This window comes from Populus alba, chromosome 6, assembly GCF_005239225.2.
Source record: "Populus alba chromosome 6, ASM523922v2, whole genome shotgun sequence".
NCBI classification, from domain to species: Eukaryota; Viridiplantae; Streptophyta; class Magnoliopsida; order Malpighiales; family Salicaceae; genus Populus; species Populus alba.
In genome coordinates, this window is record NC_133289.1 from 10,362,979 (window position 1) to 10,385,842 (window position 22,864).

At 35.3% G+C, this 22,864-nt stretch overlaps 1 protein-coding gene and 1 non-coding gene across 2 annotated transcripts; one reads left to right on the forward strand and one right to left on the reverse strand.

Annotated features, from left to right (window-relative positions):
- Window positions 1-681: 681 nt before the first annotated feature.
- On the forward strand, window positions 682-2,589 carry LOC118048338 (uncharacterized). Its single transcript, XM_035057954.2, has 3 exons — window positions 682-956; window positions 1,170-1,299; window positions 1,628-2,589. The coding sequence occupies exons 1-3, from the start codon at window positions 821-823 to the stop codon at window positions 2,364-2,366; spliced, it is 1,005 nt and encodes a 334-aa protein (XP_034913845.1). The 5' UTR covers window positions 682-820; the 3' UTR covers window positions 2,367-2,589.
- A 2,542-nt stretch (window positions 2,590-5,131) lies between these two features.
- On the reverse strand, window positions 5,132-5,936 carry LOC118048337 (uncharacterized). Its single transcript, XR_004687455.2, has 2 exons — window positions 5,638-5,936; window positions 5,132-5,536 (listed from the first exon to the last, which is right to left on the reverse strand). It is a non-coding gene; the product is annotated as an uncharacterized protein (transcript).
- Between the last annotated feature and the right edge of the window lie 16,928 nt (window positions 5,937-22,864).

A 22,864-nucleotide genomic window follows, 5' to 3' on the forward strand; every position in this document is an offset into this window, starting at 1 on the left:
TTTTCTTCATGAAGTCATAGGAAAGGTTGGTCTAGAGGAGAAAAAAAACAGGTTGAACATGCTAGTTTGGTTGAATTATTACTAAAACAAAGTTTAGTTTGTGAATAGGCTAGCTATAATACTATATTTTTCTATTTTTTTTAGAAAGAAAATTTTCAATTCTTGATTCTAAACTTGATAAAACAAAATTAACTATTCTAAAAAACATGATAGCAATACATGCATAATATTCTTTTTTTACGCTTAAATATTTTCTGGTCGGACAGGCTTCACAGAAGCCGCTAACTAGATAGTAATAAAATTACATGCTTGCTTGTTATTTTATACGTATTAACATACGTACATAACATAGATATGTACGAAATGACAACTACTAGTATTAAATTCTAGTAGACCTTGCCCGATGACTTGGCCTACAATTTGGAAAACTCTAGGACGTCATTTTCACTAATTATATTACTATTATTTCCCTCTATTGCTTGAGCAGACTTTGGATTCTTAAAGTGAGATTGAAGATGGAAGGGAGACCAAGTAAGGGTAGACATGGAAGGACCCTGTTGCTGATTTGTTTATGATGGAAAGTTCTCTTGGCTAATCAGCGAATAGAGAGTTAAGAACTGAAGATTGAAAACGAGGCTGTCCTTTGACTTGTGCTATCTCTCAACCAATGACATCGATCCCTCGATTCCTTACTTAAGAGTGCTCAGAAAACCAAGTCTGTCAGAGGAAGTTGGGAGCCCTTCCCCGCATCCATCAAAGCCTCTTTATATTGATACAACTTCTTGGTCTCACAGAAGAAAGGTCAGAAAGAAGGAGAAAGATGGGAAGGGCTCCTTGTTGTGACAAGGCTAATATGAAGAAAGGGCCCTGGTCGCCTGAAGAAGATGCAAAGCTGAAGGAGTACTTGGAAAAACAAGGGACTGGAGGGAATTGGATTGCTCTCCCACAAAAGGCTGGTAAGCAAGCATTTAAGCACTTTTGCCTGTTCCTTTTAGTAGCAAGTTGATTTTGAGTTGTTGGCCTGTAAGATTATTTTGATGGAAATGACAACCACTCCATGAAAAGTGATCTTAAGGTTTCAGTGCTCTTCCTTTTCTGTCGGTTCCGATTATGTTTTTTGTTTTTTTTTTAAAGATCTTGAATTAATCTGTCTGGGATTTGTGTTTCAGGTCTTAAAAGATGTGGGAAAAGCTGCAGATTAAGATGGCTAAACTATCTCAGGCCCAACATTAAACATGGAGAGTTCTCTGATGATGAAGACAGGATAATCTGCAGCCTGTATGCCAACATTGGAAGCCGGTGCTCTCTCAGATCTCTTTTTCTTTAATTTCACTCCACAACGAGCTGTTTCTTTCAAATATTTTGTCATGTAGAGCAACACTTTTTCCTATTTAAGGCATGGAGAAGAACAATATTTATGAGTGTATTTTCAATTCTTGCGAAAAAATGAAACCTCAAGAGAAAGATCTGCATGCTCAAACATAATCCAAATACGGATAATTATATGAAATGTATATATGCTTGCATGCCAAGTTTACATTTCTAATTAAGAGTGCTGAGTTACTCTTTGAAGATCAGAATATCACTTTCATTTCTTCTTACAAAACTTGTTGCCGTCAAAATGCAGGTGGTCAGTAATAGCAGCTCAGTTGCCAGGCAGGACGGATAATGACATCAAAAACTACTGGAACACCAAGCTCAAGAAGAAACTAATGGGTGTGATGAATCCTATTGCTCAGAGAAAACCTCAGCAAGCTGCTCTTTTTTCATCTCTCCTTCAAGCTTCATCATTACCGTCTTCACCATCCACTCTCCTGTCGTCGTCGTCGTCGTCATCATTCACATGCAGCAACAACAGTTATTACAGTAACCTAGCTAGGTCTTTCACTGATCCAATCTCATTTTCATCAAGTCCTGTGAGCACTAGCTCTTTCGCTACTGCTTCTATGCTACACCCCCAAGAAACCTTTGTGGGGCCTATGCAAAATGATCAAGTTAAAGATAGTCTTATAATGTTTGGAGGTGAAGCCAGCTGCAGCTCGTCTGATGGGAGTTGCAACAACCAGATGAGCCATGTCAAAGAGGAGTATGAATATAGTGGTGGTACCAATAACAACAATGAACAGATGGGGTTACAAAATTATCCCTACAATGGGGTTGAAGATGGCCAAAAATTGATGGTTTCAAGTGGGGCTGCTGCTCATGGTGTCCTTAATGGGTGGATTGAGAAGCAAAATGGGTTATGGCCGGGAGATAACCCTCTAGACCATAGTCTAGAGGAGATTAAGCAACTTATTAGCACTAGCAGCTGTAATAGCTTTTTGTTTGATGAAAACAAGACAGGAGAAAAAGTCATGTACTACTGATGCTGACTGCGAGTAAAATCACAAGATTTGAAGGTAAGGAAGGGATGGGTTCAAAGATTCAGGTTTCAGGCTAGTTTGTGGGGGATGTGGATTTGGTGCACCTTTTTTGACAGTACATGCTAAAAAGTTTCCTTTGTGCGTTTCTTTTTGGGAAATGATGTTTTCTGTCTCTCTGTGTTAGTACTGCAACATTTCAGCAATAAATGTCATGGAAACTAGAGAAGCCATGAGTATCCTCATTTAAGAACAAAGGTTGAAGACCAGACATCAAAGTTGCTTAGTTCTTGTTTATTTTTATTTCGAAACATCTCCCACATGCAGATTAAATATGCAGTCATTTTTTTAAGGATTTAATTTTCATTAAAAAAAAAATCGAATCTTGTCAAGAAGAAGGGACATGAAGCAGGGGTATCTGTATATACATACACAGACAAGATTTAAAAATGACTTCGATGCTAATCCTAATCCCAGTCTTCTTAAACAAGTGTGTTAATAAACGAACTCAACATTACTATATCATGCAACGCAGGCATCAAGCCAAAATAGGCATCACACAGGCCTCTTCCTAGCTAATATCAGTCATATATATCGATTTCTTTTATCATGGGCGGTGACCAATTCTATAGAGCCATTTGTATCACATGTAAATAAAAAATTCAAAAAATGTAGGTTTTTTTTTTTATTTCAAATTAATATTTTTTTATGTTTCTAAACTATTTTCACGATGTTAAAACGATATATTTTCAAGTATAACATATTCTAAAAAGCAGTGATCACTACAATACCAAATAAACTCTAAATATCACGGTGGGCAAATCATATTTCAGTTCTGAAACACGATGGATATAAGATGGGAAGCCAGCCTCAATTATTGATAACACTTTGATTAGGACTTATGCGGGTATGAAGTAGAAAAGGTTTTGAGTATAAAATGAATTAAACATAAACAAACTCAACTTGGAGAAGTAGAGATTAAAAAAAGTAAACAGTCGAGGTCATCCGTAATGCAAGTGATGGAGAATGTCCTCATAGGGAAGCAGTCCACAGGGCCCCAAAAATGTATGATATCAGGATCACGATACCTTTTGGGTTTTGCTTAGTGGTTTAAGACAAAGTGGTTCCATTTTTTAATGCTTTTCCAAGAAGAAAAGCAGAAAGCCAACGTTGAAAGATGGAGGCATTGACCTCTTCACCATTTTTGTTTTCCTCTCTTGTGTAAGAGATCGGACTAATGGAGTTCTCCAGCTGTGGGCTTTGTTTAAATTCAAAATCAATCTGTCTTTGAGGCTTCAGGGAAGGATTTTCTAGGGATGTCTTTTTCTAGTAGAGTTTTAAAAGGTCAAAAGGTGTGGCACCTACTGAACCACCAGATATCAAGCCATTTTAGGACAGCAGCTTCTCGGCACACGCTTCTTCAGGTGGCGCATGTGTGAATCAACAGCACCAAGCTTTTTTTTTTTTTTTCCTGGAACAATAACAAGTTACTGGTAGACTTTTGTGGCCTGCATGATGTAAATTTGTCTGAAACAAGGCAAGACAGAACACAGCCTACAATGAACTAGCTCTCATCCTTATGCAGGGTGATGTTTTCTTATCTTTAATCATTTCAATCCAATACAGTGCTCGTTTTGAGATATGCCCATATCTCATGTACAAGGATCATGAAGAGTTTGACTTCAAAATTTTTAAAAAGATAGATTGAACAGCAAAAACAAAACTACGGAACATTACTGGAGGGAACCCTAGCTAGTGTGGAGCCTGCCTGCACTGTCCATGGCTCCATCCTAGACTGTATCTGAATGTCGCTCATTTAAAGGGTGAAGATTGTGATGCTCTACACTCCATATTTACATCTGTAGGACTAGAAGTGGTTCAGTTGTGCATCAAGCCCTTCCCCAGGCTTGTGGGAACAGGCCGAGCCATCTAGGGTTTGATCGTGAACCATGATTATGGTGTGATAGGGACGTCGCGTATTTTAAAGGGAAAAATGTGATGCCACGTATCACACATTAATGGGTTAAGAGAGATTAAATTAGATAAAAGAAATAGCTAGGTAGTGGGATTAAAGAATTTCAGTGTGGAAACTATCTCCACCATCTAGGGTTTGATCATGAGCTGTAATTATGGTGCGATGAGATATTGCACATTTAAATAGGGGAAGATTGGATGCCCATATCCCATGTAGATGGGAAAATGGCTAATGAACATATATGTAAAAAAAATCTCAGCTTTTACTAATCAAAAGGACAGGAAAAAAAAAAAAAAGACAGTACTTAGAGGGAGTTAGGGCAAGAGATTATATATAGAGAGAGGGTACGATTGTTATTAAAACAAAAAAAAGTAGGGTTAATTTTGTCTGGAAAAAAAATGCTAGCTGGAAAAATTGGGGGAAATCGCCCTCTCAGGCCCCAGTGAAAATGGAAAATTTTGGAACTTCTAGGGTTTATCTTGGAAAACTAAAAGAAAACCTTCATTTTTCCCATTTGTAAAAACACATCATCTGAACACAACATTCTTTTTCCTTGTTTCTTTGTCTGTTTTTCTTGGAAAAATAGATTAATCCTCGTTTTCTGGCTCCAGTCCTTTTACTCACCCAAATAAAAAGCCAAGAACCATGCTTGGACTGTTACCTTTTGATTTCTAGTGGAAACCCTAATGCCGTGTTTGGTAGGAACTCATTTCTCAATCACAATGCCAAAGTTATCGATTTGGAATGTCTTGTCCTTTTGCTTCATCTCCAAAAGAAAGATAAATAGGGTTCAAAATGAAAACTAACCCACCTTATTTTTATAGCTCTTCCGTCAATGAAACAAGCAATAATTTTATACTGGAACTAATAAAAAGGAAAAAGAAATATGCAGAGAAAGGCACACAGAGTGCTGTGCATAGCTGTAATTGTAGTAATTACAGGGATGCAAAAACAAGATTGAATTATCTAAATAAGGAAACAAAATATACGCAGCTGATACTGTATCTGCGAGTTTTATTCTCTACCACCCTCCTGCAAGCTGGTCAGCGCTGGTGAAGCCTCGATCAGACTGGACCGAAGCTTTAGTTAAAAGATCAGCTAACTAATCTGTCCAGCAACTGGCGATATTGCATGGGAAACAGGATTGTAATTTCTTACTTTCCAGCACTAAACAAAACACGAAGCAACTACCTTGTATAGCCTGGGAATTCACAAATGAAACAGAGAGTGAAATTAAACACTTAAATTGGACAAATTTTGTTACTTTATAGATTAGAATCATACAATATTGAAATATTTCACCTTCAATCATTTTCCCAGCATTTGAGCACAAGTGCAAGAAAATAAAATACAAAGACTATGAACTTTCTTTCTGAAAGTGAAGAAGCTATCTGGAGTTTCGTTCTTCTTCTTCTTCTAAGGAAAAAGACGTTCAAGGACAGAACAAAACTAACCCAAGTTATCCAACCCAACCATTGAACAAACCAGTTTATGACTTTTATGTACGAGAATAACATTATTTACAACCCCTTCTTTTTTACCTCTTTTTTTTCTTGTGGCATTTCAGCATGCCACCAGGATACATGGCCTGTGCAGCTGAGTCTACCTTCTGGAGCGTAAATGTATTTCAAAATATAAGAAGTAGCATAAAGCTGCTAACACCACAAAAATGAATACATTACAAAGAACAGCTCCACAGCTCCTGTGCCTACAAGGGCCGAAATGGAATGGTCCTCCACATTGATGGCAAAACCTAACCCCGCATCTGCATTAATAATCAAAACAAATCAGAATTATACATGTTGTTAAATTGAAAGATTACATTGACATACAATCTGCCTATGCATATTATAACTACATCTTCTGATGAGCTTTAAATGATATAATGTTGCTTTGTGTTACTTTAGGGGAAATAGCCCAGCATATTCTTATATAATGGGGTCAGTGTCCAACCTGTTCTTGTATCCTTAATTGAGCCAATTGTGTCCCTGCAAAATAAGTGAGTTTCTAATATGTTTCTCCAATGTCACTTTCCAGCTAAGCTATTAGAATCAGTCACGTGATAAGCACATAAATAATATTATATAAAAAATGACCCTGAGATAAAAGGGAGAATTAGCCCAACTTGTCCTTATATTTTAGAGGCAGTCTCCAATCTGCTTTTAAAAGTTTAATTGCCTCAGTTGGAAATAACACTATATTCAAAGACAAATTGAGAGCAATTAAATTTTTAAGGACATATTGGAAACTAAGCCTAAAATGTAAAGACAGGTGAAGGAAATTCTCCTTTTTACCTCAACGTCATTTTCGATATAATACTAGTCATATCCATATCACGTGACTAATGCTTATGCTTTAGCCGGAAGATGTCATTGGAAGAATAGATTGGAAACACACTTATTTGGCAGCGACACAATTAGCTCAATTAAGTATATAAAGATAGGCTACGTCATTTCCACATTATTTTATCATGTATATATATATGGTATGGGAAAAAGTACTGTTGCATAATCCAAACTATAATAATCTCCTGTCACATATAATTTGTTGGTTAAAGAAAGAAAAATCTAAATCACAAATATTATGCAGTTAGGGAGGGAGGGAGAGCGTACTTGCATTTTATATCTCTGCAACCACTAACTCGCTCAATGGAGTGGCCACAATTATAACATCTAGTCCAATTTTTCTCTTCAATTAGTTCACCGACCAGAATGTCATTCCTATCTCTTAGATGTCTGCTCTCATTGCACTGGTATCCTGCATGCCATGGAATCTTGCATAGGAAACAGAAGCTTTTCTTGCAGTTAGGACATTTTATTTTCTTTACCTTATCCCTACACTCATTCAAAACCAACACTGAGCAATCTTGGTATGGGCAATAGCAGCTTTCAGACCCTAAAACAGTAGAATCACATAGATGATCACACCATTTCTCAAATATTGGTTTTGAGATGATGCAATTGCATGAGAGAGGGTCTAATAATTGTTTGCAGTTCAGTCCAGGGCATTCGATGCAGCCAGTGGTTTCTTCGACTTTTACTTCGATATATTTGGCTACGCAGTCCAAACAGAAAGGATGTTTACACAGGCTACCATTCTTGAATTTCCTGATTGCTAACATAGGTTCGATGCAAATTTCACATGTAAAGTTTGAATCTTCTTCTTGTTTTAGCTGTCCTGGTTCTTCTACTTCTGTTTCCTGGGATTTTTGCGTTGTGTTTCCCATTATATTTTCTGCCTTTGTCTTTTCTTGTGAACCTCAGAGTAGTATCCTGGGGCTTGCTCCTCCTTTCAACTTTGAATCCGATGTCCTACTTGAAGGCAAGATAACACTCTTTCAGCTTCAAATCTGAGATCAAAAATTCATATCACTAAGTCTAATCAAATTACAAGTTTACATTCAAATGAAACAAAAAAAGAAAAGAAATCAACTATGTACTTTGCTTCACTCCCTGGTTATCATGAGGCAGTTGAAGTAACATAACCCTATCGAATAAAGCGAATCCAAGCAGATGAAAAGAAAGAACATGAATTGGCTAGCAGAGAAGTATGATCTAAGTTGTCATGGGATTCAAGTGCAATACCGTAATATATATATATATATATATATATATATATATATATTCTCCAACAGTCAGATTGTGTTGAAGTACCGTTTAGCCCCCCCAGTCCTACATCGAACCATGGTGTGAAATTTCCATCACTACATCTACATTTTGTATGCTAACAAAAATGGGCTTTACTGACGTTCCGAATTACAGTTGTGGCAGATCTTTGTACCAATAACCAAGCAGAAATACAAAACAAAAGGAGTTAAAATCACAGTACATAAAAATTCGATCTACATCAACCGGTGAGTGAATATTTCAGAAATTTAAGCAATTAAACAGAATTAAAAAAAAAAAAAAAAGCAACGGCTGATTTTCTTTTCTGGGATTCACAAAGGCAATTCCTTTCACTTTCCAACTAAAACAGAACACAAAATGAAATAAACCACCGATTTTAATTGAAAAAAAAATTTAGTCCCATCGTTTTCAATCAAAAAAGTACAGTAACACTGGAAAAAATTTGAGATTTTTGTCTCAGTTTGACAGAAAAAGAAAGTACCCAATTCATCAATTCGAGAAGTAAATTACCTGAACTTGAAAGGGGAAAAAAAAAAACCAATTCAGCAAACACTATATTAACAATACATGCACAGCGATAGAAGTTGAAATTCACTTAAAGAACGCAAAAAAATGGAAAAACTCCTTAAATTCAAAAAATTATATCTATATTAAGCATTCCTGGCTCTGCTCTCTCATTATGCAACAGAATTTCAAGAAACAGAGCGCTCACTCAATCAAGACAGAGAGAGATAGGTACTTACAGAGAAAATTCTGATTTTTGTTTCCTTCGTTTTCCAGGAACCAAATAGGAATTAAGATACGTGCTGTATATATGGAGAAAGAGTGGGAGCTGGAGATAGAGTGGAACTCTAACAGTGGTGTGACTTGTGAGCGCCGCTTCTTAACAATGATTTTTTATTTGGGTGTTATGGTAAGATATGAATTAATAATAACCTAGTTCCGATGGATTAAATAAAATTAATTAGTTAGTCCTTGCAGTCTGTCTTATATATATTTATAAATTTTAACAATCCCCGTACAGCAAAAGGCACACTCTCCCAATTCTTTGTAGAACAGAGCAATACATTTTTATTTTATTTTTTTATATAATCATTAAACTTTTTTAATTATTGATTGCATCGTGATAAAATTAATGATCAATTTCTTATAATTCAAGATAGAAAAGCATAATTAAAAAAATGAGAATCAAAGTATATAGCACGGTGAAACTGTGGCTAATCTCAAATTTATATGAAAAGATTCTTTTTTGTCTCATTATTTTTTCTTCATTGGTTTATTTTGTTTTTGAAATTTCAATTTTGATCCAAAATTTTATTTTCTTGCTTTTATAATCCTTAAATTTAAGAGAAAAAAGAAAGTCATTAAAAAACTATGAAAAAAGAGAGAGCTTTCGGTTAACCATATTTTCACTAAAAAAAAAAAATTATTTTACTATCAATGAGTTATATTTGATTAAATGAGTTTCAATAAAGTGTTTTTTCCTTTCATCTTGCCAAAATAAAGTTAATCGCGGTTGAGAAAAAAAAAATTTCAATTTGATTTTATATTTTAAGATAAATTTAAATCTATTTTGAGTTAATATATTAGTTTATTAGCATCATAAAAATATTTGTTAGGTGTTTTATGATAAAACAATTTAAAAAATAAAATTTTGAGCCAAAAAAATCATGACCTAATTTTTTGACAGCTTAACCAAGCATAAAAAACTAGATAGTAAGATTGTCTTTTCTGGCGAAAAAATTCTTTTGAACGAAAATCCAGGAATTTTTTAAACAAGTTTGAGTTTTCTAATTTAAATTCAATTTGCTAACCTGTCTAGATAATATTTTTTCTTATTCGCTAATAAATCAGTTTGAGTGTATAGTAAAAGACTTGGCACTCTTAGTGTATTTTTTAAAAAAAGAAAAATAGATTAGATGGTGTAAATAATGGAAATAGCAAGAAATTTGAGTCCATATCTTTAATTATGGGAAGACATTTTCAACCGCTATGGCACATCAATAGACGGATTTGGACACAAGCAGTCCAGCAAAGTTAAGATCATTTGACAAATGACCCTCCTTTCAAAAACTCAAATGATAGCAGGTAATCTGATGTCGCCCTCGTACACACTTAGACCTGTTTATTTTTATATTTTAAAAATATTAAAAATATTTTATTTTTTAATTTTAAATTAATATATTTTTGGTATTTTTATATTATTTTAATGTGTTAATATTAAAATTAATTTTTTAAAAAATAAAAAATATATTATTTTAATATATTTTTAAATAAAAAATATTTTAAAAAATAATAAAAACTATATTTTTAAACAAAAACAGTTAAATATCGCAACCGCGACTGTAACCGTAAACCACGTCAATGCTGCTCCGTATAAGCATGGCGGTAGATCCAATGCGCCAAAGGTGAGGGTCTAATCTGCTGTCGCTGTCTTTCACTCTAGTTGGAATTGGTCTTACTTGAAAATAATGTGCTGTTTACTCTTGTTTTTTCTAAAGATTTTTTCACAAGTTGTTGCTTTCACCGGCGGCAGCACCGCTTCTTTTTTAAATGAAATACTTATTTTGATAAAATAAATAAATAAAAATTACGCTGAGGTCATTTTTAACTCTGTTTTATTCTTGAAAAACATTCAGGATCAAAATGATTTTTAAAATAATATAACATATTGCTTCCTCACACCAAAAAAAAAATCAACAAAATAGTTGAAATTATAAATCAACAAAACCCTAGCAATGGCAACCCCTTTCTCTTCTACCCTAGTGGCCACCTCTCCTCTTTGTACTGCCGTCGCCGGGCAAAGATGCACGAGCCTTGTCCATCCTTTATACAGAGCAGCCATGAATAGTTTCTATAATTTCAATCAATGTGCACAAGCAATAAAATAAATTCTGCTGATACCAACAAATACTTTCCTTTCGAATCAATTTACACAATTCCTGGATTTTTTTCGTTGCCACCCTTTTTAATGGGTTTTGTTGGTAAATTAAAATAGGATAATTAGAGCAATCAAGATGAATTTTGAAGATACAACATTGTCCATCGAGCTTTACGTTGACTGCACTCTTTTCATCTTCATCCTTTATACAACAACCAAATCCATTCAAAATTTCAAAACCCTAAAAAAATAATTTACAATATTAAAAAAAAAAAAAATTGGAGAGAGATGAAGGTGGTTATTGGTGCTTTCTAGGATCCATCATTTTTTATAAATTGTGTTTGCGAAACCTCTCTTAATTTTTTTGATGGATCATCTATTATTTGTTTGAGTTTATGTGCGTAAAAGAAATCTGATTATTTTTTATTTAAAAGTTTATGTTAATCTATGATGTAAAGTGTGATTTTTAAAAAAAAAAATTAAAGAAAAAAATAATTAATTATAAGATTAAATATAATTTTTCAAAGGAAAAAATAATATGTTTTAAGTTGAGATTTAAATGTTCACGTATGCCTTGTCGTAAGGTTGATTAAAATGGTTGGTTTTACAAACATTTAACCAACCGTTTAATGATAATATTATTAAAAGAATAATTTAGATAATAAAAGATGTTGATTTTATAAATTTTAACTTTGAAATTATTATCTAATTTTTTTTCTTCTAAATATACCAAATCAATAAAAGATTCTTAAAATCATTTGCAGGATTTCACAAGTTAGCCCATAACTATTCCCTTACTATTAAAACTTGCATTGTTGAACTTTTTTATGAGTTTTTGATTGTATTGTTTGATATTAAAACTTATCACATGATTAGGATTTTATATATATATATATATATAGAAAAGTTTCATGTATAAAAGTTTCATTGACTAAAATTGGGTGATTTTAAAGCTCATTGCATGACAATTACACATCATATAAGAGCAGAAAAGATAAAAACAGCTCTTAAAAAAACAATTAGCAAAGTCTAAACCTAGACTCAAATTAAATATATGCCTTAAAAACTATGCCAAGGAGACTGTTGCTCTTATACATCACCTTCTCCATGTGTTACATGATCTTCATATTCATATCCTTCACTTGCAAGAATAGAGAACAACCACTTATAAATGGTTGAAATATCCTCTAAATCAAATTAGATGAGGGGAGAAAGAAATGTAGATCTCCAATTCTCCCTCCAATAGAAAACACAACATATCATTGACCACACCAAGCAGTCAACAATGTTTATGCTAATATAATTACCATTAAAATTTCAAATTGATATACGAGAAGAGGAGACCCACCTCCTAACAAACACCATCATTTATATATACTAATTTAAAAAAGACAAAAAAAAAATGACCCCGATAAACTTATATTAGTGGTCGGTGCAATGCCATAGTTATGCTAGATTTTTCAAATGTCAAAAGAAAAGAGTTAAGGCGATACTAGGATTTCTAAAGAAGTAAAAAAAAAATTAAGACTCGGGTCATTGAGTTGACTGGATTTAATAAGTTAAGTTAATTTAATAACATAAAAAACAACCCTAATTTAATAATGTTAAAAACTAAGTAAACCTAGTCGAATCTCCTAGATCCGGCTGAAATCTCAAACTTGAATTCAATCAAAAAGCTCAATTTTCAAAAAAAATTCGATGTCAACTTGTATTAATCTATTAAGCATGTGACTTAAGTCATTTGACAAGAAGCACCAAATATGAAAAATCTCGAATCCTAATTTTTAACTAATTAAATGTTGAAGGATGAAATTGAAGAAAAAAAATCAATTATACAAACACTACAAGATTTCACAGTTTTACCGACGGAAATATTCCGTCGGTGTGTGATAGAACGTTCGTCGGTAAAGTATTTACCGACTATATTACCGACGGAATACTCCCGTCGGAATACCTTTTGTCGGTGATTCCACATTCCGTCGCTATATCGGTCGGTAATACAAAAAAAACATTTACCGACGGACTGTGCGCGCCAAAAAAAAAAAAGTTTCCCGCTTGGAATATACCGACGGAATATTTTCCGTCGGTTTTATGTAAATACCGACGGACTATATCCGTCGGCAAAAGTATCGGTGATATTTCATACCGACCAAATAAATCCGTCTGTAAATTCGTCGGTATTTTTATACCGACGAATTATTTCTGTCGGTGATGGGATGGAATACCGCAGACACTATCCAATGCCGACGGATTATTTCCGTCGGTGAATATGTCGGTGATGGGTGTCCAATGCCAACGGATTTTTTCCGTCGATAAATCCCTGTGTAATTTTATTTTTTTTAATTATTTAGAAAAAATAATATAAATTAATAGTAATACAAACCAATTATGCAAATAAAATTTATATTAAGCAACAAAAACTCAAAGTTAAATAATATTCATTACAAAATGAATGTGTTTAAAAAAAAACAATTAATATAAAGGTGGAGGAGGAGGAGGAGGAGGAGGGTGGGGGTTAGGCGGCCAAAAAGGATTAGGCGCACATGTTCCACCTTGTGTCATGTTCATGACCATTTGACGAAGCTCTTCATAGGCCGCTCTTTGTTGTTCAGACTCTGCTCTGCGTTGTTCGTCCGTCAATCTGTGTTGTTCGTTCGCCAATCTTTGCTCTTCTTTGAGTTGTGTGTACGCCTCTGATAGGTGGTCACACCTTTGCTGCAAGGCCACAAACTCCTTAGATTGGGAGCTCGATACAGATTGGGAGCTCCCACCGGTTGAAGCAGTACCGGTCGACCGCAACTTGGCAGCGGTAGTGTTGGAGAGCCCGTAAACCCGATTTTTATCGGGTCCACCTGACGATCCAGCCTCCATCCACAAATCCGGATCGAATTCCGGATGGGTCGAAGGATCATCCCCGTATCTCTCCCTCAACCGATTATTATAGGTCTCCTGAAAAAAAAAATCATATTCAATTCAATAAACATGATAATAACTTATAAAATAAAATGGTTGAACAAACACACCACAAACTGTTAAGCACGGTTGTCAACGAACTGTTGCGTCCCCTTTTGGCGGTCATGACTCCGCACGTGCGTCTCCACAAACAGCTCCATAGGGCTCGGCTCACGTCCAAGAGACGTAGCCTATATATAATGAAACAAATGTATTAACAACAAATTAATTGAACGATATATTTCATTTAAATTAATCTTACCATCCGTTTCGCATGTGCAGCAAACGGAACGGAGCCGCCGGTGTGCTTTGTAACCGAGCCATGAATTTGCCGATTCCGGTTGCCGGCACCGGACTGTGAGCGTCGAGTGAACCGCTCAGACGTCACGTGCTGAAGATAGTGCGGCCATATATCTTCCGGGATGTATATTGGTTTGAAATCCCTCCAAACCGCAATATCGTTCCAGCCTTGTAACCCCTTATCCCTTGCTGTTTTTTTTGCTTTTTTCTGGGCGTCATACCAAAAATCACGCAACCTAATTCACGCACGAAAAAATTACATTTCAAAACATAAATAATTATGTAAAAAAAAGTCGTATTGTTTTCGATGTTACCTAATTGCCGCGTGATTTTCCCACACCCTCCTCACAACACTGTCATGTTCATCGTCCTAGCAGAATCGATGTTGTATATAAAAAAAATAATCTTTTAAAATGTTAATAAATTATTTACAATTATAACTTGAATTTATTAGAAATAAGCTGAAAATTATATATTAACACGAACCTCAAATCTACGAAACCATGCATTGATTTGAGGCATCCATTCAGGATGTTTGGATATCTGACTCCATTGAAACAATGGAATCTCCATCGACGCTTTAAACGCCGATGATATTAATCGGGCGGCCTAAATGTTTGTGAACCTGAAAAGAAATGAAATTAATTTGTGATTACTTCATAAATTATGTTTTAAATTTGTTTTTTTTATATAAAAAAAAACTAAAACATTAACAAACTTACATTGAAAGATCGTCCTTCCACTGTGCCTCGAACTGGCGGGTAAATTGATTCCGCTTCGAAGGCATGCCGCGTCTGCGATGTGAAACATCGCTGGAAGAGGCAGCATCGGTTGACGGCGCAGGTGGTGTAGGTGCCTCTTCTTGAGAGGCACCGAAGGAAACATCATCATCGCTGCTAGACGAACTTGATTCGACTAGACGACCAGCTCTGGTTTTCATTTTGCGCATCTAAACAATTTTATATTAATAATTGTATAATAAAATTCAAAAGTTAAAAAAAAATCGGCAGCACCTCCCCTATACTGGATACTACCCAAATCCACAAACCTGCAAATATTAACATTAGCCACAACCAATCGAACCAATCTATACTAATTATTCCAACATATTCAACTATTAATCCTTACAATTCAATAAATTCAAAACAATAAAAAATATGACAAAAAAATATATTCAATAAATTCAACAAATTATAATTCAACAAATTAATCATTACAATTCAACATTAACAATTATAATTCAAAAAATATTCAACTTTAACTAATTCTAAGTTAAATTAACTAATAACAATTCTAACAACACAACAACAAAAAATATTCAATAAATTCAACAATTAAATTCACAAATATTCAACAAATTCAAAAATTATTCAAAAAATATTCAAATATTCAACTTTAACTAATTCTAAGTTAAATTAACTAATAACAATTCTAACAACACAACAACAAAAAATATTCAATAAATTCAACAATTAAATTCAATTATTCAACAATTAAATTCACAAATATTCAACAAATTCAAAAAATATTCAAATATTCAACTTTAACTAATTCTAAGTTAAATTAACTAATAACAATTCTAACAACACAACAACAAAAAATATTCAATAAATTCAACAATTAAATTCATAAATATTCAACAAATTCAAAAAATATTCAAAAAATTCAAAAAAAAAAGGAACGAAATATACATACCTTAGTAATGTGTCAAATTCAAAACTTTATCTACATTGCAACAAAAAACAACAACACAACAAAAATAAAAACAACTAAAAATAAAATAAAATAAAATAAATTAGAAAAAAAACACATACCTTTTAATATAATGAAGATTTACAACACCAAATCTTGCTAGAGATTAAAGGTGAAAGTGTTTAAGGATTGAGGTGAAAAAAATGAAAAATCTAAGGTGAAAAACGGAGGAGAAGCGAAGCGGCGGAGAGAAGAAGAAAAAATGAGGCGAAGCGGCAGGGCTGGAACTTATAGGTCAATTTTACCGACGGAATTCACCTCCGTCGGTAAAAGGGTAAAATTCCGTCGGTAACAGGTAAAAATTCTGTCAGTAGTTTTTGAATTTCGCTCCGAATTTTTAAAAGCCCTCCAAATTTTAAAACGTGCGGTCTGTCGGTGATTCCGTCGGTAATCTGACAAGTTCAGAGGCGCAATTAACGCACTTTGGAAAACGCGCGGTCCGTCGGTAATTAGGTGTTGGTGGCATTTGTTGTAAATATTTTCGAACTCTCTGTGAGTTACCGACGGATGATTATCCGTCGGTATGGACGTCGGTGATTGTGGCATTTTGTTGTAAATATTTTCGAACTCTCTGTGAGATACCGACGGATTATTATCCGTCAGTATGGACGTCGGTGATTGTGGCATTTTGTTGTAAATATTTTCGAACTCTCTGTGAGATACCGACAGATAATAATCCGTCAGTATGGACGTCGGTGATTGTGGCATTTTGTTGTAAATATTTTCGAACTCTCTGTGAGATACCGACGGACTAGAATCCGTCGGTGTATGTGTCGGTGAAGCCGTCGGTAATGTCGTCGGTGGTGGTGGCATTTCACGTAATTAATTTTGAACTCTCTGTGAGATACCGACAGATCACTATCCGTCGGTAAGATTGCATGATGCAGGAAAGGTTGTCTTTGTATTGCCTGTTTACCTTCCTGCAGAAACTTAACTGATAAATTGTCCATCACATAAACACAATAACCACATTGCTTAAACAGTAAATATTTTGTTTTACAAAATACATCATCAATAATCTAAATTACATGAGACAAATGTTTTTACATAGGGCTTCATTTTCATAATTAGTCGGAATTTTCTTCTTCTTCCTCGTCAATTGAATTGCCATCATCTTCATCGCAATCTTCAATATGGATATCATCTTCTTCATCGACATTTGCTTGTCCGCTAGAGCTGAGAACAACATTCAACTCCTCTCCGTCAATATCAACAAGACTATCATCGAGAACTTAAAAATTTGAATTTTCTTCCAATTCAATCGAAGGAGCAACTCGATATGGTTCAACCAACTCACGAACTTGAAAGACTTCATCTCGCACACTTGTGTCTTCGTTCTCATCCTGAACAACCTCGACACGACCCCGTGGTTTCATTTTTAAAACGGACAACCAATCAACTCTTGAACGATCCTTTCTAAATGAAGGGGTGTATGTGTAATAAACTTGTTGACATTGCTTTGCGAAAACAAAGACATCGTTTATGTTGTGGAGTCTACCTTTTGAGTTGATTTCGACCAGACCATGGTGCGGATCAACTCTGATTCCTCTGTCCGTCGTGTCATACCAATAGCATTTGAATAAAAACACTTTATTCTGCTCGCTATGATATTGCAGTTCGACGACCTCTTCTAATCTACCATAGTAGTCAACTTCTAATTGGCTACTTGTGGATCCCTTAACACAAACACCGCAGTTGTATGTCTTTCTTCCTTGCCCGTATTCTTCAGTATGGAAAACATATCCATTGACAAAATACCCGTTGTAGCACCTAACTTTTCTTTCAGGGCCGAGGCTTAGTGAAGACAATGACTTGGGCGCACTCCTTCCCATTTGATAAACCTTGTAAATATATGTAATTAAATGTACATCAATACACGGTAAATGAACGAGAATCTCGTAATGACATGCATACGTTAGAATGAGTTTGTGATAGTGCTTACATGTGTTCTGAACCATGTGGCAAATTGTTCATCTTGTAATTGAAAGATCTGGGATTCGGTCAGCTGCGAGTTATTGGAGAGCAAATATTGTCGATGTTGCCTGCAAGTGATAATGAGTGTATGATATTACAATATATAATTAACAGTATATTACTGACAAAGTTTAATTACTATTACACATATATAGACTTACTGAATAAATGGTCTCAGCTCATCACAGTTAAATAGAACATAGTTGTGTGCTTGTTTGAATTCTATTTCCGACAAATATCTTCTTCTTACGGCATTTTTAGGTGTGGGTCGTCCAGTATTGGAGAATATTGACAAGTTCCCACTGGAAGGCACTTCACCGCCATTGTCATGCCGTGGAACGCGATTGATTCTTGTTCTCAGATGAGGTTCGAAATAGTACGAGATAAATGTTGATATCTCTTCAACAATATAGGCCTCAGATATCGAAGCCTCAACATGCGCCTTGTTCTTAACCTTTTTTTTTAGATTAAACAAATACCTGCATTGAAGTACAATTCAAGTATTTTCAAATAAGAAAAACATAGAAAATACTTTAAGATATTAATCCCATTGCAACTGTAATATCTCACCGTTCGAATGGGTACATCCATCTATATTGGACCGGTCCTCCAGCTTTTGCCTCGAACGGTAGATGTATAGGGAGATGCTCCATTGAGTCAAAAAATGAAGGAGGGAATATCATCTCAAGTTTGCATAGTGTCTCGATGATATTCGTTTGAAGCATCTCAATGTGCTCAACATTCATCTTGCTGAAGCATATATCTCTGAAGAAATGACTGATCTTCGTTAGTGCATCCCATATTCCCTTTGGCAATAAATCACGAAAAGTTAATGGGATGAGTGTTTGCATAAACACGTGGCAGTCATGGCTCTTCATTCCATACAATCTACAGTCCTCTATGTTAACAAGCCTTGATATGTTCGATGCATGTCCATCCGGGAAACGCAGACTCTTAAGCCATTTATAGACTAGCAGTTGTGCGTTTTTCTCTAACACGAAGCTTGCCCTTGGTTTTGCAACCCGTGACTCGTCATAAACCAACTCCATATTTTTACGGTTACAGTATAAAGCTATATTCAATCTAGCCTTCATGTTGTCCTTTGTCTTCCCCTTCACATCCATGACGGTGTTGAAAATATTCTCAAACACGTTCTTTTCGATGTGCATGACGTCAAGGTTATGGCGGAGAAGATTAGTCTTCCAATACGGAAGCTCCCAAAAGATACTTCGCTTTACCCAATTATGGGTCAAACCAAAACCAGGAAACTTTTGCTTACCTGATTGAAGGCCAAACACAATGTCACCGTACTCTGATACAACATGATGCAATTCTTCACCAGAAAGACGCGGGGATGCAACATCTTTTTCAACTCTACCAACAAAGAAATCTTTTCTGTTTTTTCTGAACCTGTGATTAAGTGGCAAGAAGCGACGGTGACAGTCAAAAAAAGAAGCTTTACCTCCGTTTGCTAGCGTGAATGCCTTGTTGTTTTCCATGCAGTATGGACATGCGAGTTTCTCATGCGTGCTCCAACCAGAAAGCATTCCATAAGCTGGAAAATCACTGATAGTCCACATCAAAGGCGCCCTCATAAGGAAATTTTGTTTCCTCGATATATCATAAGTCAGAGATCCGGAGGACCACAACTGCGCCAGCTCATCTATCAACGGTCGAAGACAAACATCTATATTCCGCCCCGGGCTGCTTGGACCGGGTATGACAGTAGATAGAAACATGAACTCCGGCCTCATACACATTCCCGGTGGCAAGTTATAAACTGTGAGAATGACCGGCCAACAAGAATAGGGAGCAGCAAATGACCAAAATGGGTTGAACCCGTCTGTACACAACCCAAGTCGAACATTCCTTGATTCAGCAGAAAAGTCCGGATGAACACTGTTAAAGCATTTCCACGCTTCGCCGTCAGAAGGATGCACCATCACACCATCAACGGCATCGTGTGTTTGGTGCCATGTCATGTGCTCAGCAGTCCTTGGTGACATAAATAACCTCTGCAGTCTTGGTGTGATCGGGAAATATCTAAGTTTTTTATATGCCACTAGAGTCTTCCCCCTACCAGTTCTGGGTTTGTAACGGGAATGCCCGCATGTCATGCACTCGGTCATCACAGCATTTTCAAGGTAGTATAACATGCAGAAGTTAGGGCATATGTCAATTTTCTGGTATCCTAAACCGAGGGGTTTCATCATGGACTTCGCAGCATAGAAATTCTCTTTGAGCCTGTTCCCTTCTGGTAAAATGCTTCTTACCCAATCAATAATTTTGTCATACCCGGCCTCACTTAACCCGTGATCTGACTTGATGGTGAACACCTGTGCCACAGCCGATAATTTACTGTGGTTTGTGCAGCCATCCCATAATGGTTCGTTAGAATCTTTCAACAAATCAAAAAACCTAGCTGCCTCTGCATTAGGTTCTTCTTCTACGATTGGACATTGATTGACATTATCTTGATTCATTCCCATTGCATCCATAACCATGTTTCTGTAAGGATTAGTGTTGTCATTTGCCGTTTCATGCACGTTGCTAGCACTAGAAGTTGACCCAACCACCGTTTCTCCCATTCTCCTATTACTAACAAATACCTCTCCATGTGCATACCAACACTCGTAATCCTCCACAAACCCTTTTTGTAGAAGATGCATCATTATAATATCTGGATGCAGATACTTTTTATTTTGACACTTTCTGCATGGACACCTAATACCGCCTCTAGTAAAATTTCTGGGAATAGATGTTGCGAAATTAATAAAACCCTGAACCCCATTACAATAATCCATCCTCCGCAATCATTGGGGTGAATCTAGATACATCCATGAACGATCATCCATGACTTCTATCGAACCTCTATAAAAAGGACCCATTAATTAAGCAAGCTCTTAATTATTTCAAAACACAACATGTAATTCGGTAATTCTACAAATTAAGTTTTAACAATTTTCAAACAAATACAATCTTACAAAATCTAAAACAAACCATAACAAGTATAAAATTATACATTCATATACTACAAGTTTGTTTGAGAAATAACAATAAAACATGTACATCTACTAAAAAAAATAATATATATACTAAAAAAACAATAAAATTAACATTTAAATGTTAAAATTTTAAAAGATAGAATTACTTACAAAAAATGATAAAATCCGTCGGTAAATCAGAACACGGATGTTGTGACCACAAAACAAATACAACTTGTTGTGCTGAGATGAGAAAGATTTTTGTTTTGGGGCGAGGGGGGGCTGGTTATTTTGCAGATGGGGAGGGTTAGGATTAGGAAGAAGAAGGAGAAATGGGGGAGGAGAGTGTCGGCAGAGTGGCCATATATTCACTTTTGCCGACGGAATTACCGACGGTTTGTATTCCGTCGGTTAATCCGTCGGCAAAAACCGTCGGTAATTCTGACGGGCAATCGACACGTCACCGCACGGACCTGCTATTCAAATCCCTCGGTGATTCCGTCGGTATTTTTAACGGTGCACCGGTCACGTCACCGGTACGGATCTGGCATTTCAAATCCGTCGGTATTTTTTGACGGTGAACAGGTCCCATCACGCGTACTGGCCCTAGTTTTTAATTCCATCGGTGATTCCGTCGGAAAAATCACCCGCCAAAACCCCCGCGCCACTGCCCACCCTTTTTTCATTAATTCTGAATTTTCGGTCGGTAATTACCGACGGCCTATTTCCGTCGGTAATTACCGACCTAATTACCGACGAATATTTTCCGTCGGTAATTTCGGCAGAAAATTACCGACAAAAAAAATTCCGTCGGTATGTCCGTTGGTATTTAGCGAATTTCTGGTAGTGAAAAGGATAAAAACAAATTAGCAATTATAAGCCAGAATTAGACTCGGGCCCATCCGAGTCAACCTACCAAATTCACATGTCAGATTATGAGATCGAGTAACCTGATATAAGGGAAAATAAAGAAAATCATGAAACTCATAATTTAAAAAAAAAAACCACCATTAGCTTTTAAAACTCATGACCTAGGCCATTTGACCAAAAACACCAAATATAAAAAAAATCACGAAACTCAATTATCTACAAATCAAATATTAAAAGATATGAAATCTTTTTTAAAAAAATCAACCACACAAAAGGATCCACAAGAATAAAGAGTAATTAAATATTATATAAAAGGTGTGAGTTCACTCGGATTAACCTGTTCAACCTATGAGTCAGGTCATGAGATTGAGAAAGAAAACAAGTAAAAATAATAATATTAACTCATGTTAACTTATAAAGCTCATGACTCGGGCCATTTGATGAGAAACACTAAACCTGAAAAAAGCCACAAAGCTTAATTTTCAATAAATCAATGTCAAAGAATGAGATTAAAAGAAAATTAATAATACAAAAGATCCAATAGAAAAAATAAAAATAAAAAGAATAAGGATCAAATTTGAAAAAAAATAAGAGGATGGATAATTTTGGATTAAAGTGTTAAATTGAAAAGAAAAATTAAAATAAAATTCCCAAAATAATTAAAAGAAGAAATTACCAAAAGAATGAGGATTGAATTAAAAAAAATAACAAATTAAATATTTTTATTAAAGGATGAAATTGAAAACAATTCAAAGTTTATAGAAAGGGAAAATTAAGAAATAAAAAGAATCAGGACCAAAATTAAAGAAACAAAAATTAATAAATTTAGTTTGAAGGATGAAATTGAAGAAAAATAAAAAAAACTACAAAAAAGCCAAGGACCAAAAATACAAATAAAAGAATGAGTACCTACAATCAAATACACCCCAACTAAGACGGCTACCATGAAATTTTAAATAGTCAGTGTGAATTTCAAGGAAGAAAAGAGAGAAAAACATTGTCGGTGACAATATGCCGAGAAACAACCGGCATGCATCATCTGTTGAGGAAGAGGATGTTGTGGGGAATCCAGTCACGTGGCGGAAGGAAGTTTTTCATCATTGGAGTCAGGCCCAAAACCTAAAATTAACTTGAATCTTACCAAGCTCACATCTATTTTTTAGGTGTTTTCAAGGTAAAAAAAACCTAAT

Bases quoted from the DNA above. Each gene is read 5' to 3' on its own strand.
- LOC118048338 (XM_035057954.2), top strand. From the start codon at position 821: ATGGGAAGGGCTCCTTGTTGTGACAAGGCTAATATGAAGAAAGGGCCC. The intron at 957-1,169 runs GTAAGCAAGCAT...TTTGTGTTTCAG, and splicing joins TGCTCTCCCACAAAAGGCTG to GTCTTAAAAGATGTGGGAAA. The intron at 1,300-1,627 runs GTGCTCTCTCAG...GTCAAAATGCAG, and splicing joins TATGCCAACATTGGAAGCCG to GTGGTCAGTAATAGCAGCTC.